Source organism: Carassius gibelio, chromosome B23 (genome assembly GCF_023724105.1).
Source record: "Carassius gibelio isolate Cgi1373 ecotype wild population from Czech Republic chromosome B23, carGib1.2-hapl.c, whole genome shotgun sequence".
In the NCBI taxonomy this organism is placed as follows: domain Eukaryota; kingdom Metazoa; phylum Chordata; class Actinopteri; order Cypriniformes; family Cyprinidae; genus Carassius; species Carassius gibelio.
Genome location: NC_068418.1, coordinates 13,545,858 through 13,566,260, shown reverse-complemented (window position 1 = coordinate 13,566,260; position 20,403 = coordinate 13,545,858). Strand labels below are relative to the sequence as shown.

The following is a 20,403-nucleotide window of genomic DNA, read 5'->3' as shown; positions in this document are numbered from 1 at the left end:
TGTGTCACTATGCTGCAACTGTTTGATTCCCACAATCAGGCTGATATTTTCGTCACGTTCTTGCTGGTGGTGGATATGTTCCCCTAAACTTCTGAGGCTCTCGTTTGCAGCATCTTGCCGCTGGTCTTCCGAAGCTGTCCGGAGTACAGCCAGATAACCTTTTGTCCTTTGTGTATGCATTGTTATCATCCTTTCTTCTCTTTTCCACACTTACTTTGTACTGTAAAGTCAGATATAATCCTGCAACCCTAATCTACGAAAACCATCCATGAAAGAAAGACGGAGAAGAATGGAGGACCTCGGATCCTTTGCTTCCTAACCTTCCTCCTGATTCGTCACACTCTTGTGTAACTGAAGGGACAGCTGTCTGTAAACTGCACTAGGCATTGCAATGCAGTTTTGTCTTTGTAACTGATGTAACACTGTCGATGACAGATTAGTATCTGCTTTTCAGATTGTGTAACCGCCATGTACCTGAATCTAAAGTAGCCAGGACATTACCCCAGTCCGGCACCAAACGGCACACTTTTTGCACACTTTTGCTATTGGCACTTGTCCGTGAAGACCGTAGGGCATCTCATTAGTCATTTTAAATACTAAAAAGGTGTTTACTGTGCCCTTCGGAGCACTACCTGTCTGGTTATGTCATCAACACATGGGCAAAGAGTGGCATTTGGGACAGGGTCTAGCCTGTCACGTCTGTGGTGTGTTTGCCATGTGCTGGTGTGTGTGTGTGTGTGTGTGCAGTAGAGTCAGGCCAGAGGTCAGTATGTGGAGTCCTTGGTGTTGGTTGATGTGTGAGTTGTGGTTGAGTCGTCAGGCAGCGAACCTCTGCGTGGGGATCCGGTGTGGCAGCGCAGCAGTGCAAACAGCTCACGGGACACACTGTTGGAGAAGGCTGTGTAGATCCATGGGTTAGTGCAGGAGTTTAGACTGGCTAGAAGCATCATGATAGTGAAAGCAGCCCCTGCGTGAGAGAGAAAGGCAAGGAAATAACACTTTGCATTTATTACTGCATTGACAGCTTTATGAGATGAGCTTTATCAGTTTAAGGCCTTAAGATTGCTTAGAAAAGTATTAAGAGTGACAGAAAAAATCAGAGCAAAAAGAAAATTCTTGCACAGTTTAAAGAAGTTTCTATATTCATATATTAGGATTTAAATTACAAGAACTGCTGTAACTACAGATAATATAGTTAACTAAGTAGATCAAATTAACACTGAATTTGTATATAAAACCTATACATAATATACTACTGTTTAAATGTTTGGATTTGATACGTTTTTATTTATTTATTTTAATGTATAATAATAAACAAGACAGTTAAATGCAAAATCTAAAAATATAAGCCATATGGAACCCAATTTAAGGCTAACGTAAAAATAAAAAAGCCTAGTTTTTAACTAAAAGACAGATCTACTGTATAGGAGTAAGCTTGTGTTGTTTTCATAGTGATTTGTTTGCCAGGTGGCAACCTGTCAGTGGTCAAACTGTGCAGAAAGTCCAGTCTAATACAGAGGTGTAAATACCAATGAGATTACCCAACACTCAGGTGAGTGAGCAGGTGTATGTTTGTCTATGTTTCAAGGGAAAGAAAGCAGGGGACAGTTAAATAAAGAAGAGGACAATAAAAAAGGGGACACGCTGAAAACATGATTGATTATTTCTGCTCCTGGAGAACTCCCTTCCCACAGACTTCAGTTCCAGCCAAGCTCGAACACACCTGCCTGCAATTTCCAAGCAACCTTGAAAACTCTGATGAATGATGTTTTTTATTGTACTTGGAACAAAACTCTGCTGGAAGGTAGATTTCCAAAAACGGGCATCTCTGTTTTTGAGATATTCCTGGAGAATGTGCTGTTTGTTTGGTTACGAACTCCACCCTGCTGATGGCAAAACTGAATTTTCAGCATCCTTTTTCAGGATTTCAGTCATCAGTGACACGTGATTCTTTAGAAATCATTCTAACATGCTGACTTTCTGCTCAAAAAACATTTATTATTATTATTATTATTATTATTATTATTATCAGTGTTGAAAACAGTTGCTGCTTAATATTTTTCTTAATTTTTGAAGGATTTGTGGTGATTATAACATTTATTTGAAATACAAATCTTTATAAATGTCTTCACTGTCACTTTTGATTAAATACATGCATCCTATAAATGATAGTTTGTTTTTTAAATCAGCACTAAATTTGAATTCTTTATCTAAAATCACCCTAAAATAAATAAATAAATATCTGGTTAAGCTAATGCACATGCACAAAAAAGTCTGTTGTCTGTATCAAAAAATGGATAGTCTATTTTCTATTATGATGTGAACCTCTTTAAAACTACATTGTATTGTTTTACCATTCCTTATTGTGGAGTACAGCCTTATTGTGTGACTGTACAGGACATGCATATTCATGTGTTCGCTTGGGTCTGACCTTGGTTTGGTGGGTTGGGGTCCCAGGCTGCCCATAACTGAACAATAAAGAAAGGAGACCAGCAGATGGTGTAGACCAGCACAATGACAAGAGTCATCCTCACTGTCTTAGACATGGCCTTAGTCACACCTGGGAGAGGCGGCGGCGGGTGCGAATAGTTGGTCGGAAGGGGAAAAGCATCTGGAAGCACACCTGGCCACAGTTCAGAAGCTCCAGAGCTATTTGGGTGTCCAGCCAATGCACCCACACTATTGGCTGATAAAGACTGGGAATGGGAGGGGTCTGAGAGATGGTTGGGGGTGTTTTGCAGGTGAGTTTGGACGGAAGGGGAGGGGCTGTCTGAAGAGGGGTGGTGCCCAAAGCAAGGCTCGCAGATAGAGCTCCTACAGGGTAGAGTATGAGAGTAGCTATGATAAAGGCTTGAGGAGCACGCTTCCTCTCCTGCATGATGTGAGGGACTGTAATGAGCTTGACTGACACTGCTGTGTCTGCTCTGTCTGTTCCTCTCTCTGCTCCTTCCCCTGCCCCCCTCCCGCTGACCAAAGTGGAAGAAGACAGAGTTCCTCTTAAACTCTGCCGTTACCACCCGCTCAGACTTCAGGTAGATATTGTCATGGATTTCTCTGAAGATGCGAACCTGAGGTGAAAAAGAGATACATCAATGTTAACATACTCCTACTATGGGTCTAGAGTTGTGTGTTATTTAGAACTGAATTTAGAATACATTTTAAAAAACTCACAGAACTGTAAATTTAAATGTTAGGAAACAGAATTAAATGGAATCATATTACACTTAGCAGTTATATGTTTTTCAAAGTGTAGTAATGTGTGGTGGACATTTTATTTATATTTTATAAATACATTTTTTGTCTGTTTTGGCAGTATTTAACTTAATTCTTATATATATGCTTTATCTGTTGAGGAAATCATGTTGTTAGATTGTGTACAGGGTCACATATGGCATTAAAATTATGTAGTAAACATTAAATAACAGAAGATGCATGCATAAAAATAACACCCTATAACCCTAGCAAGCTTGAAACACCCTAATGTGAATTATAACAAAAAAACAAAAATAAATAAATAAATAAATAAATAATAAGAAAACAAATGTACATGAATTACAATCATATGTGGATGTGTTACAGGACTTCTGGGAATGGATATTTTAATTCATAGTTTATTTAATACAATATTCTACACATAGAGTGTAAATACACATAGAGTGTGATGTTAATCTATTTACATTTTTTAACCATATACGTTAACTTATAGTTAACCAATAAACTTTTTTTCTGTAGCGTTTTACAATTTTTTTAAATTTTTTTTTTTACATTACAATGCATTTACTATACTTTTGGACAAAACCATTTTTAGAACTTTCCAAATGCATAGATCCTCAATACCCTTACACTAGAAAAGATCAAAAGCTATTCTGAGAAAAAGGATACATGGCAACAGTTGCTGGTTATAATATTTTTAAGGTGAAGCTTTTTGTGTGCGTCATTTACATTTATGCATTTGGTGGGCAATGTATGCAAATTGTCTTGCGTTGCATTCAAGGTATACTTTATCAGTCCATGAGTTCTGGGATTCAAACCGATGACCTTGGCATTGGAAAATAAATGGAAGCCAAGCCACATCAAAATTATTTGCAAACTTGTTTTGGACTATGGAAATTCCTCTGTGGTGTTACAGTGAATGTTTTTGAATGGCAATAAAGTAAATTCCTCTTCCTGTCATTCAAATTCAACATCCAACTCATGAATTGAAAAGGAGCCAATTATTAAATTCTACTTTTCACCCAGCACTAGCACAACCATCAAGTTGTACTCTGCAGTGCATCTAATTCCCATTAAACAAGCCAAGTCTTTGACATTTGCATAGTATACATCATGTTCTTGTGCTCTGATGCATTGTTAGACGAGAGATGTCAAAGCAATACATTCAATTAAAAAAATATGTAGACGGTGAGAGATTGAGAAGAAAAGAAGCTGGAGATACCTGACAGACAGTGATGATAAAGGCTGGCAATACAAATACAGCCACAGTCATCCAGGTGACATATGCTTTAAGACCCCACGGCTCAGCAAAGTGGCCCCAGCATTCGAACACCCCGGGGGACACCTCTGACCGTGAGAAGATGAACACCTGCGTGCAAACGACGAGACAGTCATGAGTACAACAAAATAGTTGTGAGCCAATCAAAAAACAGTCAGGAAAGGTAAGTTTACCCCTCACCTGTGGCAAACTGAGCACAAGTGCCAGGCCCCATGCAACAATAATGGGGGTGTTCCAGCGGGAGGGTGCACCTCCACGATATGCTTGCAGGGGGCAGCAGATAGCATAGTGCCGATCCACAGTCATGGCAACAATCATATAAGAGGATGCAAACATCCCGACGATCTGCAAGTACTTGACAAAGCGACACAGAGCGTCAGGGCCCTGGAAGTGCTCTGTGATGTCCCACACCAGCTGTGGCAGCACCTGGGGACAAAATAAAGACGTATCAAGTCAAGTCACCTTTATTTAAACATCACTTTATACAATACTGATTGTGTCAAAGAAGCTTTACAGTATCAAACAGGATAATAGATTGTAGATAATGCAAGATTATAAGAGTAAACACAATTTTCCAGTTTAAGTCATCGTCCAGCTCAGTTCAGTTCAAATAGTATCTGTGCAATCAAGTTGACAATATTAGCGAAATTAAGTGTCCCTAACTAAGCAAGCCAAAGGTGACAGTGGTAAGGAACCAAACATCCATCGGTGACAGATCTACATATATCTGTTTCAGTCATGAAACTCTAGATGGTGCAGCCTGACAGGTCGTTTTACATGCAGTGACATCATGGCCTTTTCTCATTATTCAGCCAATGAGATCGCAACCCTCCACCTCCCTCAGTACCACTTGTCTAGCAAAACTGCAATTGTGATTAAATCTTTTTTTTAAGTTCCAGGTTTGCTGTGCTTATTTGTAGTGCTGCACAATTTGGCCAAAATGTTTGTGATCATATATATAAAAAGATGTTATTATTATCATTAAATAAAAATATTAAACAATATAAAAGATATTACTTCTACAACTACTACTACTACTTATACTTTTATTTCACCATAAAATTACAATACTAATATTTATGGTAGGTTATGTTTTAAATGAGGCAAAAAAAAGAAAAAAAGAAAAGTAAATTATTCATGCAGCCCTTAGAATATCTAGAACTTCTCTGCTGACACAACATTATTCCAACGCCTGATACTTCAACTGCATTTTAATAAATGTAGTCTCACTATGTGTTTCCATTCAGGTCAATGATTACTTAACCGTTAAGCTCATTTCACTGCACTCATCATTTTTAATAGTCTCAAGAGGCTGTTACCTGAAAGAAGGCCACTACTAGGTCAGCCACACACAGATTGACCATGAAGAGGTGCATGGGAGCATGATGTTTCTTCCTCCGCAGCAACACCCACAGCACAAATCCATTACCCAGAGCAGTGAGGGCAAGCACCAACCCCAGCACCCCGATCTCTGCCTGGGCCAAGGCTTGGTCCCGTACCCGCGGAGGGGCAACTGGCTGGATTGTGGGTTTCGTGGTGGTCCATGTGATGTTCTCTGACGGAAACAGCCAGAGGAAAGCCCCTGTGCCCCCATAACTGCTGCTGAGATTGAAGAGGGAGCTGGACAGGTCCGGTGGCCCCCCCATCTCCAGAACAGAGCGATTGGGCTGACCCAAATTCTCTTCCCAAGAGGCCATCCTCATGACCTACAATGAGAAGGACAGACATGTGAGGCGAATCCAAAACATCATAACACTGCTCCCTCGCTGGCCTAAATTGTTAAACAAACAGTTGTAAATCATTTTAATAAAATTAGGCCAATGATTTTCATTTTGTTGTCTATTTCTGTATGGAGTAAAGGAATGGTGGTGTCTAAATCAAATTAAGTCATTACGGTGTCTGCCATATTATCTCAAATTAAATTCTCCATCTCAGCTTCTTTTTTTAGAGAAAGTGCTTGAAACATCACGTTAAAACATTGTGTTTTTAGCCAAAACAGTAAGAAATTAACTACACGTGTATTCATGTGTTTTGAGGTTTGGAACAAAAGGAAAGCAAGTGAAAAACATAAATAATAAAATCGTTTATGAATTCATTAAAGATAGCTTTGAATCACAGTCTTTCTGGAACCTCCACATAAACCATTTAGAAACACCTCCAATTTCAACCTCATTGAGATGCTGTGTGGTTTATTATGACCAGCTGCTAAAGCTACATTTATTTAGCGAATATCTGAAAAGCAAATCTGAGATTCTCTTGGGATTTGCTCATCCTTTGACTCCAGACACAGGAAACATATTTGCGGTGAGACTAAGAAAAGAAATACAAAATATGAGAGCGGTATGGGAACAAGGTGTGGATACACAGTGTATGACGGAGGCATGGATGTGGAGGTGGGCAGGAGGAAGGAAGCAGATTTTAAAGGTGTCTGTAATTATTATGTGCAGACATATTGAAACAGGAAGCCCAAGAGTAAGTTTTGTGCAAATGCTTCCTTCTACTTGCATTAAACTTAATTATTTTGCCAAATTTATTGAATATGCTTATAAATTCCACACTTTTAAAGTGCATGCAATTTACCACACATGCATACATGGTATTAAGGAAATATGAAATCAAATATGAGTGAAAGTGCGAAAGCATTTAAGAAAACAACATCGGATAATAAAGGTAGAACAGTGCGGTTTATTGCAAAGAGCGCTGCCACTAAGAGGAGAAAAATGTGTGGCTGTATTAATAAATCTCACACAGACAGATTCGAAAGACTAGTCTTATTTTAATTTGATTAAAGTCTTTTTTTTAAGGAATAAATGCTTTTATTCAGTGTGGCGAGGGGGGCGTGGTTTAGCGGAATCCGCAACGGGAGAGAGACGGAGGGAGCAGAGCGAGGCGTAAGTAGGTCAAATGCAATTAACGAACACGTGTGTTTGATTGCAGTAATTGGCGTGGAGAGACCGGATATAAGCCGAGTCACCGCAGAGAGAAGGAGAGAGAGACACGCTGGGACCTCGTTCTGCACTAGGGAAGCTACAACAGTGCTTTAAAGTTATTGAAGTTATTGACCGTGTTTAAGCAATCGTTTGCTGTCTACGCCCAGAGGGCATCGTGTTTTTCTTATTTTGTATTACTGAATAAACGAGTGTCCCAGCAACAAGCCGACCCCTGCCTTCTTCCTTCCTATTGAGACTGTGTTGAACCTTGTTACAGTGGTGCCGAAATCCGGGAAGGAAGAAGAGCATCGCCGCCATGCAATCTCCGTCAGGTACGCCATTTGCGGACATCATCCAGTCGCTCGCCGGTCTTCATCAGGAACAACATCAACACATGCTGGCGATCAAGGAGGAGCAGGACAAACGCTTCGAGGCGCTCCTCCGGGCCCAGCATGAAGACCGCGAGCTATTCCGGAGCTGGGTAGACCGGGAGGCCCGGGCCACCCCTTCGTTTAAAGACCAGACATCTCCTCTGCCGCTCAACAAGATGGGGCCTCAGGATGACCCGGAGGCCTTCCTGGACCTGTTTGAAAAATCGGCAGAGGCTCGAGGGTGGCCCCCTGCGGACTGGCCCCTGCGGCTCATTCCCCTGCTGTCCGGGGAAGCGCAGGTGGCCGCTCACCAACTGCCAGTCCAAAACCTCCTGGCCTACCAGGACCTCAAGCGTGCCATCCTCCAGCGGGTCGGTCGGACTCCGGAGCAACATCGCCAGAGGTTCAGGACTCTAACCCTGGAAGAGTCTGGCCGGCCCTTCGTGATGGCACAGCAGCTCCGGGATTCCTGCCGCAAGTGGTTGATGGCCGACAGTAGCGACGTCGAGGACGTGATCGATCGTGTGGTACTGGAGCAGTTCGTGGCCAAGCTGCCAAGGAAGACAGCGCAGTGGGTCCAGTGCCACCGCCCGACGTCGCTGAACCAGGCCATCCAGCTGGCGGAAGACCAAATGGTGGCGTGTCCAGGGGTCGGCGACCCCTTACCATCTGCTTCTCTCTCTTCTTCTCTCTCCTCCCCTCCCCTCTCTCTCCCTAAATCTGTCCCTCTCCCCAGGTCCCGTGGGGGGCTTCCGTCGAAGCTAGCCCCGAGGTGGAGGACGAAGTACGGGGCTGAGTCACCAGCAGGTCCCAGGGCTCCTCCCAGGGGTGGGACCTCGCCCATGGGATCCGTTCCCCAGGCCCCGGCCTCTCCGCTCTCTCCTCGCCAATCGCTTGACCTACTTCCTGCCGCCAGGGTGGCGGTAAAGTCTGGGCCGGCCTGTTGGCGTTGCGGGGACCCAGGGCATTTTATCGATAGGTGTCCGGTGATGGAAGTGGGGACGTTGATCCGGGTCCCCGACGCGCCAAAGGCTGCCCTCGATCAGGCTGGCTTATACCAAATACCAGTGAGTATCAGGGGGGGTACATATCAGGCTTTGGTGGATTCGGGATGTAACCAATCCTCCATCCATCAAAGCCTGATTCATCCGAAGGCATTGGATAATAGCCGCATGGTTAGGGTTCGGTGTGTACACGGGGAAGTGGTGAATTACCCTATTTTGCCTGTGGATATTAAATTTAGGGGAGAAAAACATAGAGTAGAGGTGGCCGTTAACCCGCACCTCAGGCATCCGATAATTTTGGGTACGAATTGGCCCGCGTTTAATGAATTATTGGGGTATTTATGTTCGGATGGCTCTTGGGGGAAACAAGGGAGGGATGGAGTAGCGGTTGCGCAGGTGGGAGAGGCTGAACCGGAACCACCGGAACCTGTTGCAGGGGAACCGAGTGCTCCCGAGCGGAACATCCTCCCGGAGCGCGATGATTTCCCCCTGGAACAGTCCCGCGATGAGACGCTAAAAAATGCTTTTGACCAGGTTCGCTCGATCGACGGACAGCTTCTCCTCCCTGACCAACCGCTCTCTTATCCTTACTTTTCAATTTTAAAAGATAGGTTGTATCGGGTGACCCAAGACGCCCAGACAAAGCAAGATACAACCCAGTTGTTGATACCTAAAAGCCGCCGGGAAATGCTTTTCCAGGCGGCTCATTGTAATCCAATGGCCGGGCATTTAGGGCAAGCGGCTACACTAAACCGTCTCATGGCCCGCTTCTTCTGGCCGGGCATTCACGAGAATGTGCGCAGATGGTGCGCGGCTTGTCGTGAATGTCAGCTGGTGAATCCACCGGCCACCCCAAAAGCACCATTGTGCCCCCTTCCATTAATGCAGGTCCCCTTCGAACGAATTGGCATGGACCTCATCGGGCCATTAGAGCGGTCAGCACGAGGACACCGCTTTGCATTAGTTCTGGTGGACTATGCAACGCGATATCCTGAGGCAGTGCCTCTCCGCTCTATTTCCGCGAAGAGTGTGGCGAGTGCACTGTTTCAATTAATCTCCCGGGTGGGGATCCCAAAGGAGATCCTCACCGATCAGGGCACGGCGTTTATGTCACGTACTATTCGCGAGCTTTATGAATTATTGGGCATTAGATCGATTCGAACAAGCGTCTATCACCCACAAACAGACGGGCTGGTCGAGCGATTTAATCGCACATTAAAATCCATGATTCGTAAGTTCGTTCAGGAAGACGCCAAAAATTGGGATAGGTGGCTAGAACCCCTCTTGTTCGCTGTACGGGAGGTCCCGCAAGCCTCCACGGGGTTTTCCCCCTTCGAGCTTCTTTATGGGCGCCAGCCCCGCGGGGTCCTTGACGTCCTTAAAGAAACTTGGGAGGACGGACCTTCTGCTAGTAAAAACGAAATTCAATATGTCATGGACCTGAGAACAAAACTCCACACGTTGGGGCGGCTATCCATGGAGAATTTGTTGCAGGCTCAAGACAAACAGAGTCGGTTGTACAACAGGGGGGCTAGGCTACGTCAATTTGCACCGGGGGATAAAGTGCTTGTATTACTCCCTACCTCTAGTTCAAAGTTACTCGCGAAGTGGCAAGGACCCTTTGAGGTCACACGGCGGGTTGGGGATCTTAACTATGAGGTAGCTCGAACGGATAGGGGCGGGGCACATCAAATATACCACCTCAACCTATTAAAAAAATGGTCTGAGGCGGAATCAGTGTTGCTGGCGACGGTAGTGAGTGGGGAGGAGGATCTCGGTCCAGAAGCGAGTTCAAAATCCCAATCTCTCGCTCTGGCCCCTGGAGGAGACCACCTCTCACCATCGCAGCTCACTGATATCAAGTCCATTCAAGCAGCCTTTGCTGATGTGTTCTCGCCCCTGCCTGGTCGAACGAATCTCATTCAGCACCATGTTGAGACCGAGCCGGGCGTGGTAGTTCGCAGCCGGCCGTATAGATTACCTGAACATAAAAAAAAGGTGGTTCAGGGGGAGTTAGAGGCAATGCTAGAGATGGGAGTAATAGAAGAATCCAACAGTGACTGGGCGAGCCCGATCGTCTTAGTACCTAAAACAGACGGCTCCGTGCGGTTCTGTGTGGATTATAGAAAGGTGAATGCTGTGTCAAAATTTGACGCATATCCAATGCCCCGGGTGGACGAATTGCTTGATCGGCTAGGCTCGGCTCGCTTTTACTCGACGCTGGATTTAACTAAAGGTTATTGGCAGATCCCCTTGTCTCCCATGACCAAAGAAAAAACAGCTTTCACCACGCCGTTCGGGTTACACCAATTTGTCACTCTTCCGTTCGGGCTATTCGGGGCTCCAGCCACGTTTCAGCGTCTCATGGACAAAATTCTCCGTCCGCATGCTGCATATGCCGCCGCCTACCTGGATGACATCATCATCTACAGTGGGGATTGGCAGCGACATATGCAGCATTTGCGAGCGGTCCTGAAGACGCTGAGGAGGGCTGGGCTCACGGCTAATCCGAGGAAGTGTGCAATTGGGCGGGTGGAAGCAAGATATCTGGGTTTCCACTTGGGTCATGGACAGGTGCGTCCCCAAATTGATAAGACGGCAGCAGTTGCAACTTGTCCAAGGCCTAAGACCAAAAAGGAGGTTAGACAGTTCCTGGGGCTGGCAGGGTATTATAGAAGGTTTGTACCTAATTTTTCGGATACTGCTAGCCCGCTGACTGATTTAACTAAAAAGGAGGCACCAGATACGGTCCAGTGGACGGAGCAGTGCCAGCAGGCTTTCACCCAGTTAAAAGCTGCCCTGTGTGGCGGACCGCTCCTGAATGCACCTAACTTTTCTCTCCCCTTTATCTTGCAGACAGACGCGTCGAACAGAGGGTTGGGCGCAGTCCTGTCCCAGGAGGTGGAGGGGGAAGAACGGCCGGTGCTGTACATCAGTCGGAAGCTCTCTAAGAGAGAGACGATGTACAGCACCATAGAAAAAGAATGTCTAGCGATCAGGTGGGCTGTTCTTACCCTCCGTTATTACCTCCTGGGGCGGGAGTTCACCCTCTGTTCGGACCACGCTCCTCTGCAGTGGCTCCACCGCATGAAAGATACCAACGCGCGGATCACCCGGTGGTATCTGGCTTTACAACCATTTAAATTTCAGGTGATCCACAGGCCGGGTGTACAGATGGCTGTGGCTGACTTCCTCTCCAGGAGGGGGGGGGGGGAGGCTGCAGGCCGGACGGCTCCCCGGCCTGAGTCGGGCGGTGGGGGTATGTGGCGAGGGGGGCGTGGTTTAGCGGAATCCGCAACGGGAGAGAGACGGAGGGAGCAGAGCGAGGCGTAAGTAGGTCAAATGCAATTAACGAACACGTGTGTTTGATTGCAGTAATTGGCGTGGAGAGACCGGATATAAGCCGAGTCACCGCAGAGAGAAGGAGAGAGAGACACGCTGGGACCTCGTTCTGCACTAGGGAAGCTACAACAGTGCTTTAAAGTTATTGAAGTTATTGACCGTGTTTAAGCAATCGTTTGCTGTCTACGCCCAGAGGGCATCGTGTTTTTCTTATTTTGTATTACTGAATAAACGAGTGTCCCAGCAACAAGCCGACCCCTGCCTTCTTCCTTCCTATTGAGACTGTGTTGAACCTTGTTACATTCAGCATTCAAATATTTAAATGTTTTTAATTCAATGTATTAATTATTTTAATACATTCAATTAAATAAAACAGAGTACAGACATTTATAATGTTATAAATGTTTTCTATTTCAAATAAATGCTGTTCTTATTATTAACGTTCTATCAAATCCTGAAAAATAAATAAATAAAGGTTTCTTCCAAAAATAAGCAGCACAGCTGTTTTCAACATTGATGATAATAAGAAATGTTTCAAATCAGCATGCGTTGGTGAGCATTAAAATAATAAAGATCTCACCAAACTGAAACTTCTGAATGCTAGTGTAAATCATTTGAATATCTAGAAATATGTCACTGGAAAACAAGGCACTGATCTTGTGTGGTTTTCTCTGATAGTTTCTTTGATTCTTCTGGTGTTTGTTAGCTCATACATGCTGCTTAGCCTTCCTTGAGTGTATTCCTGTCAACGTGGTTATGATTTATGAGAGGATTAGCAAGAATGGAAGCAGAAAGCTTTCGAATGCAGTTTGTTTTAAAATTAGCTCTTGATTTAAGTCCAAGTCTCTGAGACCTGCAATATTTCATTCACTTCATTCATCCTCACTCACTCTTGCTCTCACTCTCTCCGTCCATCTGGAGTGGCGGTTTTCATCTTGCATTTGCATAATCAATTCACAACAGAAATAGCCACTTCAGAGCTGTGCTGGTTACAGAGTCCTAATGAAATCCTTCCAATTGTAACACAAAGCCTGGCAAAGTCTTCCTTTGACGTTGCTCGTGGAAAGCCCGTCAGTTGCTCTTGCTGTCCAGTTTGTCGTCTGTTCGCACTCTTTGCATGTCCCGACTACTTTCCATTACCTACTTTGATACCTCCTGGGAAAATACAGAAGAGCCCCCTCACACGCTCTGGGTCTTGTTTGATGCACATGTGCTGGCACTGGCTATCCATCAGGCCCAAAGTGGCTCTGTGATGTGTCCCTGCTGGGCATGTGTGCATGAAGCATTCAGCCGGGTCTATATCGCAAGATAAAGCGTACAAACAAGATCTCTTTCATTTCTCATGTTGAAATTACATGGAAAGCAAATGGAATCTCCTCTCCAGAAATATCACGTGTCGTGTTGGTCTTCTCTGTGGTTTTAAAAGAAATTGCAATAATTTCACACAATGTGGTCAGATCTGTCAAGGAAGAGTCTGCAATCAAATGATCAGAGATTTTTTTTTACTCATAAAACACTGACACTAAAAAATAGTGTAGACTTTTCTAGAAAGACAGTTCTAGCATTTTACAAACACTTACAAAAAAAACAGCAAATAACCTTAAATCAAACATGATTTAGAAATAAAATAAAAAGGTCATATGTGAATTACACATTTTTCGATCCCATATTTTTTACCTGAAATATTTTTGTACCTTTTTCCTTAGTGCAATATTAATATTGAATGTATTTGTACTATATTCTCATTTTTTACTTTGTTTTCACAACTGTGCGTTGTCATTTTTCCATCTTAGCACTGAACATTAAAAAAAATCTTTGTCTAAATTCATGTGGCCTTTAAATTCAATTTTATTGCTCTAAACTCTTACTGTATGTCAAAAATCGCATTGTTTTTATTTATCCTATAGATTTGAGAAGAAACATCTTAAAACTATTGAAAATGAAGGTATAGTTTTTTTGTTATATATGGTTCTATATAAACATCCATGGAACCTTTACATCGTACAAAAGATTCTCAATACTATTATAAAAAGGTTCTTCAGATTTTTTTTAAATGTTCTTCACACTAAGAAAATAATGACCAAAAAGTCATTGGTGTGTAAACCTATGTTTTGGAACCTTTATTTATTTTTTTAAGAGTGTCTCCTATGAAAGAGCAACCACTGCACATTCAAAGTATCCGATCAAAACCACACCAAAGCTAACAGAGATGTGTTCTCTTTCTCTCGAACCTCCGTCTGCTGGTTATCAGATGGACACTAAAAATATTTCACGTTTCCCGTGGTGCTCTGCTTCGAGGTCAAGGGGGCAGTGGAAAAGAGCAGATGAGATTGGTGGATGTGAAAGCCAACTGCAGAGAGCAGCAGTGCACTCATCTGTCTCTCTCGCTCCTTTGCTCCTTTCTCAGTTTGTATCCTCTCTCTGTTCATCAAATCTCAAATATCATCCTTTTACCAGATCAGCCTGTCCTTGATATCTCCTCATCTATTCCAGCAACAGAACAATATCAGTTTCAGCAAAACTCAACCTGGTTCTCCACTTCACAGCTGAGCTCTTAATGTTGAGGGTCAGATCTTTCAGATCTCATCTGCTGAATGACTCTCATGGGTCCTAAAAATGATGCTTCCCAGACCTGTGCCTTGCTCGGTGCCGGACCGGGGTCATATGATGGGAGGAAAGACGGTCAAGGCACAGCAATGGGGTGCACTGGGACTTGAGCCTTTGACCCTTAAGCAGCACTTTCTAAAGGTGCCTTTTGCCATCAAATAAATAAATATGGTGAAAAATGACAAAGGAAATACTAGGAGAGGTGAAAAAGAAAAAGAGATGGCATACAGAAATGCACAATGGAAATCGAGTGAATTTAAAAATCAGAGAGGAAGATGATATAAAGCGTCAGGCGTTTACTTTATAATCACTGGTTAAATTAGGGGAATAATGACAATTTACAGCATACATGTGAAATACACTTACACAAATCTGTACACAAACACAAACAATCTGTGTTTGACTGTGTGTTTGTGTGTGTGTGTTGTACATGTTTCACAAATGTATTATATTTCAAATCAGGAAACTATGATATTGTAATGGCCATCTGAAGTTTGTCAAAGCTTGTTTTTTGCTCAGGTTTTGTGGTCAGCATTATAGCGGGTAGTGTCTCTGTTTCTAATGTTAACATAAAGTGCATTATTTCAATGAAAACATTTGTATGCTTTCTGTATTTTAGTAGAATTTCTGTAAATTGCATTTAAAACTGATAAAACACAAATACTCCAAGACTTACATGAGAACAGAGCAAAAGCTTGACTGAGAACGTAGCAGATGACAACAGTCGCTACGGTAGAAATACACTTACACTTATGTATTTAATGTTGGGCTTAGCGAAGGGTCAATCGGTCTGTGAGCTTTTAGACAGAACACTAGTTTCACAATAATAGTTAAACGGTGAAAAAGCAATGATTTATTTATGACCTTCTGGATACTGGAAACCAAAGTCTTACTAATTAATTCAATTTACAATTTAAATGTGTTATATAAATATACAAGTTAATTGTGCAGCAAAGATTACATTGCATAATATTCATATTGAAAATAGGAAATAGGCTTAGATGTTTGAGCAGGATGGTTTCTGTAATCCTTCTGCCGCTGAGACTGAGTGGTCAGATCTCACACTGAGCGGTGATGAAGTGCTGATGAGGAATTTATCAATGTACGTCAGCACATCAGACGAGAGCATTATGTGGCTACACTGGAATCTGTGTGCGTGCGTGTCTGGTGGACTAGGTGAAAAAGATATGTATGGAAAGTAATCCCTAATTTATGAACATCTCCCAGGAATGCCTCACAGCAGGAGAAGCTACCGGGTAGTGAAGCATCCCTATCTTTAAAGGGATGATAGAGGAGAATGGAGGGATTGAAAAGAAAGTGTCAGTTGACGGCAGCAGATCACTTTTGTGATCTAATATAAGTAGCTGTCTGCCAGTCACATACTGTGGGGTCCATTTTAAAATCTGTATTTTTCCCATTGAAACCTGAAGGTAATTTGAAAGTGTGAGGTTTAAAAAAATAAAAAATAAAAGTTATGATGTAGCTAAGAAATAATTTTTTGGGCCAATAATTAGATAGACAAAATAGGAGCATTTCCACTAGTTGTTTGGTTTGAACTATACACATATCTAAAAAAAATCATTCTTTTGGCTTTAATTAAACATTTCTGCTTTATCTAAAAAAAAAAAAAATCCCTTGCAAGCACATCTTGCTCCTTTATTTTACATCTTTGTCAATCACAGGAAAACAGCCACACCGCAGGAAGGATGACGGAGTGATCCACCTATTTTCATCTGTTAACACTGTTGTTTATCTAACCCATTCTTACTGTCTGTTTGTCCTTTCATGTTCCAGCTCTGTTCTGCATTCGGGTCAGAACCCCAGAGTCCCTCCCGAAAACACACCTGCATTCCTCAAACCCTGACAGACATTTTAGTACAGTATAGCTTAATGAGGTATAGAGCGACAAACTTTTTTTTTTTGAAAATACTTAATCAGGTAGGCACAAATTGTATACAAGATGCATGAATAGGTGTGTGTGAGAATGAAGACATGGAGATCTTGGAAATTGGTTCATGCACTGATGACTTAAGTAAATGACTCTACATTTACTCATTAACTCATCACAGCCTGTTTAAACAGATCACAGTCTTTAAATGCACACTGAAACCTTGAAAAGGTTAAACCTTGCTTTAGTCTTCATAGTGTGGGCCATACGCAACAAAGGAAGCATAAGCAAATTCATCATCAGGCATCAGTTGACTTTAAAACCTCTCAGGTTTACAGAGAGATGCTGTGTTTGTTTACTATAACAGGATTCTGTACATGATTTCAAAGTTCTTTGGGAGGCACATTAACTTCTGAGGCATAAACCCAGACTCGCGTAGCCAGACCTCCAGACTGACGACTGAAGGTCTGAAATTCATGGCAGCTTTCATTGGCTAAGACCCGTCCATGAGGTCGTTTGACCGACATGACAAAAAAAACAAATCAGTTTGTTTCATTCAGTATCACGTTTTAGGGTGTGTAAATGTCACCACAATAACAAACCGATGTCTGAAAACTCTCGGACGTATTTGAAAGATTCTATGCCGCAAACTTTATAGGGTACATAGTTTCACCTAATCTCATGTTAAGAGTAGTACTGCATCCTTCATATCTCCCAAAAAAAATTTCCCGAGAGAAATGCTCATATAAGGAGTTCCACTCTCGTCTACGTCATTAAATCCACAATCAAAAAAAAAAAAAAAAAAAAAAACCAGCCGAAACTTGTACTAACCTGGAAGTAAGATTTTCAGCATAGAAATTATCTGTCATTGGTCCAAATATTTTTTTTCAAACTTTAGCCATGTTAAGCATGAGAATCCATCTCTTCATTGTACCCCCCCTTTAAATATTTCACATACTTTTGAGAATCCAGCGTTTAGTTGATCCTGATAATCCCTTGTTGTCACACTTATAAACACGACAGCTTTCTTTTTTCATGAGGGGGTTTGGTGCCACGGTATCTTTGTTTCTGGACAGAGCGTTAAAGAACGTCTCCTGGAAATCCTGTAGAATTCAATCAATCTGATGATGACTTCGACACTGCTGAAGTGATTCCACTTTTGTGTCCTATATGCATCAGACGTTTAGCCAACGGTCCGTGGGCATCTGAGGCTGAGACTAGCATGAACCTAACCCTGGTAAACACACTGAAATTTGGCAACTAACTTTACCTAGTCATTCTTTTTAGTCAACAGATTAATTAAGCTTTGTACATTTTCAACAAAAGCAGGTCACCCATGTTTATTCAAGATGACTGCGATTCTAGATTTGCAGCGTTAACAGGTTTAATTGCATAGCTACTTTTGTTGTCTAAATCCTGAACAATTTAGCATGCGATGCTCTGAAGATTTAAATGAGTCACTGCATTAAGTTTTCCTTCTCTGGATTAATGCATATCATCTATTTGTAAGCCTACATGCATTAATTTAAGCCTAAATTCCTGTTGACAAAAGGCAATCAATCATAAATGTGACCACCCCACATAATCACATTGACCAAGTGTCCAGTGACTCAGCAGCCATGGGGAAAGCTTTTCATGAAAGACTGTAAAGCATTTTAAAGTCTAATAATTAAGAGGAAAGTGAAAAGCATCAAGGGCAATTAGCATTGCTCTGAAACAACTGGTACTAATATTTTATCCAATTTTTTTTCAGCAGTTTAAGGTAACAGCTGAGCAATTATTATTATTATTATCTTTCTCTTCAAATTACGAACATTTTAAAAGTCCTAAAATCAGAAGTGCTCGATCTCCAAGCATGTTTTTTTTTTTTTTTTTTTTTTTTTTTTGCTGGACAGACACGTTAGTTAATGTTCTTTTATCCTTGTCTTACCTCATGTCTCTGAAGTAAAAAAAAATACCGCAAAATATACATTTATCTGTACATAATAGTAACTCAATATATGAATGTATTCAACAACAATAAAGTCGTTTGACATTGTAGCCCTGAAGGGAGCACGTGAGTGGCGCGCGCGAACAGAGCGCGCTGATTGATTAGCAGCACTTACCGTCAGGCAGCTCCGCTTCTTCACTGTAAGTATTGCACTTTGCGATATAATCCACAGTTTTCTACACGAACTAAGCCATATAATGCTATGTCCATGCCACGTCCAAGCCCTCTATGTTGACAATCAATCAGTTTTAGATATCCGCCGTCTACCATTGTAACTTTGTTTGGGAATTATGTAAAATATAAAGCTCTGTTGCCAAAATATTCTGTTCTGTCATTCAAAGCTCATTTTACCTACAGAGTTAAATGCGCTCCTATCCTTTCAGCTTTCAGATAGCACAGCAAAGTGCGTCTCTATGTCTTTCTCTCTCTGTCTGTTATGTCTCAGTATATTCTCTGATCTGGTGCGCACTAAACATAATTTGGTTGGGCTACTCCTGTTCCTCCTACTGTCTCCCTCCCTCTCAAAGAACTCCTCCCTAGCCCTCATGATCTTACATCCACACTCCAAAACCTTCCAGCATCCAGTTTCTCTAAACAGACTCTTTCAAAAATGAATAACGGATACATATATATATACAGAGAGAGAAACAAAAATATACCCTTTCAAATTGTATTAACATATTTAACCAGCATGTAATTGTAGAACATTCCTACATTAATTAGGCTAAGTACATTAATATTTGTTTATCAGCATCATGAATAAACTGATAATTTTACCTCACCCTGACATCTCAAGACAATAATTTACTAGGTGTGACAAAATTCAACAACAAAAGTGTACAAAAACATACAATTGGTCAAACATGCAACCATATTGGTCACACAGAATAATAATGTCCTTAACAAAAACTAAAAAAAAATTAATAGATTTTTTTCCCCCAGACATTTTTAAATGTCATTAACCCAAACTGCAAATGCATCTAAACATCATTATGTTAAATATAGTGTTCACTTTCATGAAGTCTACAGAAACACAATTATTTAACAGTGTTTCACCTTCTTATGGAGTCCAGAATGCTATGAATTGTCACACGCTGATCTGTATCATAGAAGAATTAAAGAAGGTGTTTCCTTAGTGTTTATACAGTATTATATACAAATATATATTTATGAAATGCAAAACTTGTAAAATTACAGCTGGCTTAAGTCTAAGAGCAGACATTTATTCCTCAGGACAGATCTGTGGCACATAATTGAAAGGCTTGTTTGTGTAGATTCTGGTAGATTCTGTCTTTAACCAGTTTGGAGTTATGTCACTGAAGTAATCACACTTATGCATACGTATGCACATTGACCTTATTGTAGTCTTGTGTATTCGGTTTCTTGGAATTGTGAAGTCTATTCCAGATTCACAGGAGTGACTGATGGCTTTGAAACTCAACACTCTTCATCCATCTTCATAATATGTGTGTGTGTGTGCTATCAGCACATAATAAGAAATCCCATGTTTTTATTTTCCCTGAAGGAGGACGAAATTAGACCTGACAGGCTCATTATACTCTGAAATTAATCACATTAAAGGACAGATTAAAACATGGAAGTGATTACACACTTACACTGAATACATAAACATGACAGTGTTCAGCCTCCGAGCGTTTCAAACACCTGCTCCTCTGAAAGGGATTAAATGGAAATTTGAGAAAATGACGGTCTCTCTTTTCTCTGCAATTCAAATGAGCGCAGAACTCCATCCTCAGCAGTCAGCCCCAGTGCTTGAGT

The 20,403-nt window shown here is 41.9% G+C and overlaps 1 protein-coding gene across 1 annotated transcript; it reads right to left on the bottom strand.

The window, feature by feature from the left end:
- Positions 1-520: 520 nt before the first annotated feature.
- Positions 521-19,032, bottom strand: avpr2ab (arginine vasopressin receptor 2a, duplicate b). The gene is made up of 6 exons (XM_052594960.1): positions 18,740-19,032; positions 5,812-6,198; positions 4,673-4,918; positions 4,436-4,582; positions 2,432-3,068; positions 521-967 (listed from the first exon to the last, which is right to left on the bottom strand). The coding sequence occupies exons 2-6, from the start codon at positions 6,193-6,195 to the stop codon at positions 765-767; spliced, it is 1,617 nt and encodes a 538-aa protein (XP_052450920.1). The 5' UTR covers positions 6,196-6,198; positions 18,740-19,032; the 3' UTR covers positions 521-764.
- Between the last annotated feature and the right edge of the window lie 1,371 nt (positions 19,033-20,403).

Excerpts from the sequence above, each read along its gene's own strand:
- avpr2ab (XM_052594960.1), bottom strand. The coding sequence starts at position 6,195 with ATGAGGATGGCCTCTTGGGAAGAGAATTTGGGTCAGCCCAATCGCTCT. Across the intron at positions 4,919-5,811 it reads TAGTAGTGGCCTTCTTTCAG|GTGCTGCCACAGCTGGTGTG; the intron begins GTAACAGCCTCT and ends TTTTGTCCCCAG. Across the intron at positions 3,069-4,435 it reads TTATCATCACTGTCTGTCAG|GTTCGCATCTTCAGAGAAAT; the intron begins GTATCTCCAGCT and ends TTTTCACCTCAG.